At 36.2% G+C, this 6,477-nt stretch overlaps 1 protein-coding gene across 3 annotated transcripts in view; it reads right to left on the bottom strand.

Moving 5' to 3' along the window:
• HSPA4L (heat shock 70kDa protein 4-like) overlaps positions 1-6,477 on the bottom strand; it is a 60,194-nt gene that overhangs the window by 19,751 nt on the left and 33,966 nt on the right. For all 3 annotated transcript variants that reach the window (XM_011935596.1, XM_011935594.1, XM_011935597.1), the window contains one exon: positions 2,091-2,290. In XM_011935596.1, coding sequence (XP_011790986.1) covers positions 2,091-2,290 — 200 coding nt within the window. The remainder of the gene's footprint in view (positions 1-2,090; positions 2,291-6,477) is intronic.

Genomic DNA, 6,477 nt, shown 5'->3' with positions numbered 1-6,477 from the left:
AAAAAAAAAAAAAAAAAGAAAAAAGTGCACAGAATATTTTCAACACAGTGTATTCAGCATCATTGCTTTTATTAGTTTTATTAGCAAGGAAAAGGAAATAAATAACAATTTATTCAATATTTATTATATTAGCTGTGGTAGGGATTTAAAAGATTTAGGCTGGGCATGGTGGCTCAAAAAAAAAAACATAAATAAAATATAATACATACATGAATGTGCTCACCAACAATGCCAAGTATATGATCTGTGTTAGTTACCTTTTTCTTTTGATTACATACATTGTAAAAGAAATATTAAGAAACACATCACCTATCCAGAAATTCCTTGTATGGGAACGTCAACTGCCTGCAAATGTTCTAGCAAGCCAAAAACTATCATAAGCAGGTAAGTCTCTGAGTAACCAAAGCAGAGGTCATAAATCCATGCACTTTATTCACATGTGAACCCACTTAGTTCACATACAGAAATCATCCTTTAAAGTTTGGTTAACTGAATTTCCAGCTCACAAACAGAAGCAGCAAATAAGACATGCCAGGGGAAGTACAAGATGGGTGCCATACTATTCTTGTTGTATTTTCAGTTCCTAGGATTCACTAATATTATATAAAGAAAATTAAAGGTCTCAGCAGAAATACTTAAAAAAAGATAAACGAGCCAGGCGCGGTAGCTCACGCCTATACTCCCAGCACTTTGGGAGGCTGAGGTGGGTGGATCACGAGGTCAGGAGATGGAGACCATCCTGGCTAACACAGTGAAACCCCGTCTCCACTAAAAATACAAAAAAAATTAGCCAGGCATGGTGGCACACGCCTGTAGTCCCAGCTACTTGGGAGTCTGAGGCAGGAGAATCGTTTGAACCCATGAGGCAGAGGTTGCAGTGGGCTGATCGCGTCACAGCACTCCAGCCTGGGCGACAGAGCGAGATTCTGTCTCAAAAAAAAAAAAAACCAAAAAAAAACCAAAGATAAATGATTATGAGCACCTGGTCTTAGAAGGCATACAAAGTACTTCCAATTTCAGTAAAAATAAATCTTAATGGATTAAATTTACATATCTAAGTTATTGTGGATTATAACTTGAAATATTAACTTTTCACCAATTATTATGTTAATTTATGAAAAACTATCTTCACTAACAGATAAAGACACTTCCTCTTCCTCAATTCAAATAAGAAAGTGATTATAAAATAATACATGGAAAGACTGAAAGAAAAAACCATAGTCCTTAAATGAAGTAGTTTAAAGGGCTAGTGGTTGAATTCTGATCAATTTGGAAGAAAGATGCATAATAATTATTAATAAAAACAAAAAGCAACCTTAAAAAAAGGGAGACACTGTCTTAAAATAGGACAAAAGCAAATCTAGGGCAGATTTCCAATTGTAATTAACAAATGCCATTAAAAATAATGCACAAAAGTAATTCATGAGGAGTGCACATAAAAAGATGAAAATGTTGTGTAATTAAATACAATAAAGTTCTCCTAAGATTCCTTCATCTATAATATCCCCACAGTAAATTCAGTGTCACTCTTTAATAAAGAAAAAATTTAAAAATCTGTACTTTAACATTACTGAATGTACAGCACATTTCTCTGTTTAACTGTCTCAGATGTCCCCCAAATAAACCCTGAAACATTCTTTATTAAGCATGTATTTTCTATCTAAAAAGAACATAGAGTTCAAAATTTATCATTCTGAAGTGGTTTATCTGTAAGCTAAAAATCTAGCCATAATAAAATACATGTTTTAATGGAAGTTAAGAATGTAGGAAAGAACTCCAGGTTCACATGCTCCATGTAATACTATGAAAGATGCACCAAACTCTTAAAAAGTATATTACAATGTGAAACATGTAAAGCATTGAAAATAGTATTATTCCTTAATGCTTTTATCAAAAGACTTTACACTGATTCCCACAGCAGAAAATCAAAGCAAAACCTCAGAGAGTAATGTATTCAACTATTAAAGTCCCATTTATGATTAAGATATACCATATATACTATGTATTCAACTATTAAAGTCCCATTTATGATTAAGATATACCATATATACTATCTATTACAAGAACATTCAGAAAGAATTTCTACATACCATATTATCTTTGTTTTCATTTTTAAATGAAGTTTCTGTCTCCATTGGAGCATCACTCTGATCCCCTTCCAAATTTTGCTTCTCAATTACTGATGCACTAGCCACACTGAAGATTCCATGGATATTAACACGAACTTTAACCTTCACTTTGGAACTATCACCATCAGACTGTGGAAAAACATTCTGAATAGTGAAGCTCCCTTAAGGAAAAAAGAACTCCAATCAGTATGTGAGCCTCAGATTAACTTATTCAATTCATTGAATAATTTGGCTATCATCTTTAAGATGTTGGCAAATAATCATGTTGGCAATAATTATGATCATATCCTGATTGATCACTATGGGGCAGGTACTTCCCCCAGATTATCTTTTATAAACCACAACAAACCTGTTATTAAGTCTCAGGAAGCTTAAGTAACCTGTCCAAAATCATCGAAGTATGAAAAAAAAAAAAAAGCATTGGGAATTTAGCCATGGACAATTTGATTCAAAGGCAGTAAGTTATAATACTGCTACTCTAAAACCAAAATAACAAAATTCAAATTCTGAATTTGAAAACAAAATAGATATTACCTTTTTTGATATAAGCTTTACAAATCATAACCATCTTGGTAATTCATAAATAAAGGAATTCCAATTTTTTTATTTTTCCCATAGCAAAATACCTGTAGAGATTATTATCAATGCTTTAAGAAATCTACTGATGTTTTACTTCTCTAAAGAAATCTCATATATATATATTATCTATAGTAGAAGAGAGAATATTAGGCAGTAAAATCAGGTAGTAAAAAACTTGGATGACTTTTTTATGGGTTAAATTTTGTCCCCCACCTACTCCCACACTGTACTTAGTACCTCAGAACATGACTATGTGTGTTTTGTTTTGAGACACAGTTTCACTCTGTCACCCAGACGGTAGTGCAGTGGCATGATCATAGGTAACTGCAGCCTCAAACTCCCAGGCTCAAGCAATCCTCCCACGTCAGCCTTCAAGTAGTGGGGACTACAGGTGCACGCTACCATGTCTAGCTAATTTTTCTGATTTTTAGTACAGATGAGGTCTCACTATGTTGCCCAGGCTGGTCTTGAACTCACGGGCTCAAGCAATCCCCCTGGCTCAGCCTTCCAAAGTGCTAGGATTACAGGCATGAGCCACCATGCTCAGATTGTGACTGTATTTAGAGATACCTTGACTTCAGACTTCTAACCTTCAGAACTGAGACAACAAATTTCTACTGTTTAAGCCACCTAGCTTGTGGTACTTTGTTATAGCAGCCCTAGCAAATTAATATAATGTTCAATAATTTTACTGTTTTATATAATATCTTTGAAATATTTATATTTGTGCTGTCCCCTTCTTAGTCTATAAAGCAGCACATAGACAAAAATATAAAACTTGAAAATCCTTTTAAAGTTATAAAATAATTTCATTTTATATCTTCTGAAAAGATCACTCAGTTAAAATGGATATTACAATCTCCTGTTCTCACTTTCTTTTTTTTTCTATTATTTTTAATTGCATTTAGTCACATCATTTATAAGGGAATATGTTTATAGAAGATGGTTAAGACTGGTTAGTAATTTATTCTTGGGGTTTGTTTTAAAATGAGAAAGGGGGAAGTAGTTACGAGTTCACAAAGAATATTTCAGGATGATACAGGTTGACTGTAAACTCAAAAGGGACACTGACACCAATCCTATAAACAGCAAATATGGATGTAACTGATTTAAGCCTATTGGTTCAGTTTTAAAAAGTACTCTTCTTTCTTTAAAGTTAAGTACTATAAATGATTCTTGAAAATCTACTGTGGGCATGATATATTCAGTCAAACTTGCTAGGGGTTGGGGAATGTTTTTGTGACCATCCAATTCAGAGCATGATTGAGAGTTAAACAGCATTACAAAAAGTAACAGTCACGGTACATAATCAATTCCTTGGACCATACAGCTTCCACAGCTCTCATCATCCTGGTTACCCTGCTTTCCGCTTTCACTTGCACATTCCTTTAACAAACAAAAACATCAAAGTTCACCAAAATTCTTAAAGTCACAGTTCATCTAGCACTGAATGATAGTAGCTTTGGCATTTGATATTACAAAATCACTTTTCCATCACAAATATTTTCTTCATTCTGGATCAAGGCGAGGTAAAACAGGAACAATCAGGTTCCCAAATGCAGAGTCTCGAATTATGAAGTATCCAAATAAATGTGCATGAGCATGCTGCAAAGCTGCCTTCTGTTGGGCTGCAACATACTGCTGCTCAGCGTGATCCTGGAAGTCCTTAAGAGAGGGTCTGGAGAGTGCAATGCTAGCTCCAGGATGATTTGTTGAAGACTGGTTCTGCATAAGCAGTTTTCTTTTCTCTTTGTCCAGTTCTGCCAAGATTGCAACTTGTTTTGAAAACCTTGTCCTGAAGAGTTTGCTGCAATTTTCCTATTTTGTTTCAATTACGTCCAGTGGCAACTGGTCAGCACTTCATAATCACCTGGGACGTGAGAACACCGGGACCACCTCACCTTCCAATTGCCCTCACTTTCATATGAATCTAGTAATAGTCATTCTAGTTGTTGCCCGTGAACATAAAGTTTAAAATTAGAATGTACAGTCAGTCTGGCAGCACAATTTCAATCTACTAATTAAAGTTAAGTTTTTCAGTAAAAAATAATTATTTCACAAACCTTTCAGGACAGTTACAGAGCATTTTATTTTTATAGAGGGAGTCTTGCTGTGTCGACAAGGCTGGAGTGCAGTGGTGCAATCTCAACTCACTGCAGTCTCTGCCTCCTGGGTTTGCACAATTCTCCTGCCTCAGCCTCCCAAGTAGCTGAGATTACAGGTGTTTGCCACCACACCCGGCTAATTTTTGCAAAGCATTTTAAATACAGAAGTAAAAATGAATTAGAAATATAGCTGTCCCCTCAGTATCTACTGAGGATTGGTCCCGGGTCTCTCTGAGGATGCAAGAACCTTGTACACATCGTTTTGCATTGAGTGAAACGGGGTCTCACTATACTGCCCAGGCTAGTCTTCAACTCCTGGGCTCAAGCAATCCTCTGGTAGTCAAGTCCCTTATTAAAAAAATGACATAGCGCCTCCACTGTTGATACCCAGGCAAATGGTCTGGAGTGGACCTCAAGCAAAATCCAGCAGACCGGCAGCTGAGGGTCCTGACTGTTAGAAGGAAAACTAAGAAACAGAAAGGACACCTACACCAAAACCCCATCAGTAAGTCACCATCATCAAAGACCAAAGGCAGATAAAACCACAAAGATGGGGAAAAAGCAGTGCAGAAAAGCTGGAAATTCAAAAAATGAGAGCGCATCTCCCTCTCCAAAGGAATACAGCTCGTCGCCAGCAACAGAAAAAAGCTGGACGGAGAATGACTTTGACGAATTGAGAGAAGAAAGCTTCAGTCAATCAAACTTCTCTGAGCTAAAGGAGGAACTACGTACCCAGTGCAAAGAAACTAAAAACCTTGAAAAAAGAATGGATGAATGGATAACTAGAATAATCAAAGCAGAGAAGACCATAAATGAAGTGATAGAGATGAAAACCATGACACGAGAACTACGTGACAAATGCACAAGCTTCAGTAACTGACTCGATCAACTGGAAGAAAGAGTATCAGTGATTGAAGATCAACTGAATGAAATGAAGCCAGAAGAGAAATGTAGAGAAAAAAGAGTAAAAAGAAATGAACAAAGCCTCCAAGAAATATGGGATTATATGAAAAGACCAAATCTACATCTGATTGGTATGCCTGAAAGTGACAGGAAAAATGGAACCAAGTTGGAAAACTCTCTGCAGGATATCATCCAGGAGAATTTCCCCAACCTAGGAAGGCAAGCCAACATTCAAATTCAGGAAATACAGAGAACGTCACAAAAGATGCTCCTTGAGAAGAACAACTACAAGACACATAATTGTCAGATTCACCAAGGTTGAAATGAAGGAAAAAATGTTAAGGGCAGCCAGAGAGAAAGGTCGGGTTACCCACAAAGGGAAGCCCATCAGACTAACAGCAGATTTCTCGACAGAAACTCTACAAGGCAGAAAAAAGTGGGGGCCAATATTCAACATTCTTAAAGAATTTTCAACCCAGAATTTCATCTGTAGTCAAACTAAGTTTCATAAGGAGAAATAAAATCCTTTACAGACAAGAAAATGCTTAGAGATTCTGTCACCACCAGACCTGCCCTACAAGAGATCCTGAAGGAAGCACTAAACATGGAAAGAAACAACCGATACCAGCCATTGCAAAAACATGCCAAAATGTAAAGATCATCAATGCTAGGAAGAAACTGCATCAACTAACGAGCAAAATAACCACCTAATATCATAATGACAGGATCAAGTTCACACATAACAATATTAACCTTAAATG

Source organism: Colobus angolensis, unplaced genomic scaffold (genome assembly GCF_000951035.1).
Source record: "Colobus angolensis palliatus isolate OR3802 unplaced genomic scaffold, Cang.pa_1.0 Scaffold145, whole genome shotgun sequence".
NCBI lineage: Eukaryota > Metazoa > Chordata > Mammalia > Primates > Cercopithecidae > Colobus > Colobus angolensis.
The sequence above is the reverse complement of the archived record's forward strand: the minus strand, read 5'-3'. Positions and strand labels throughout refer to the sequence as shown.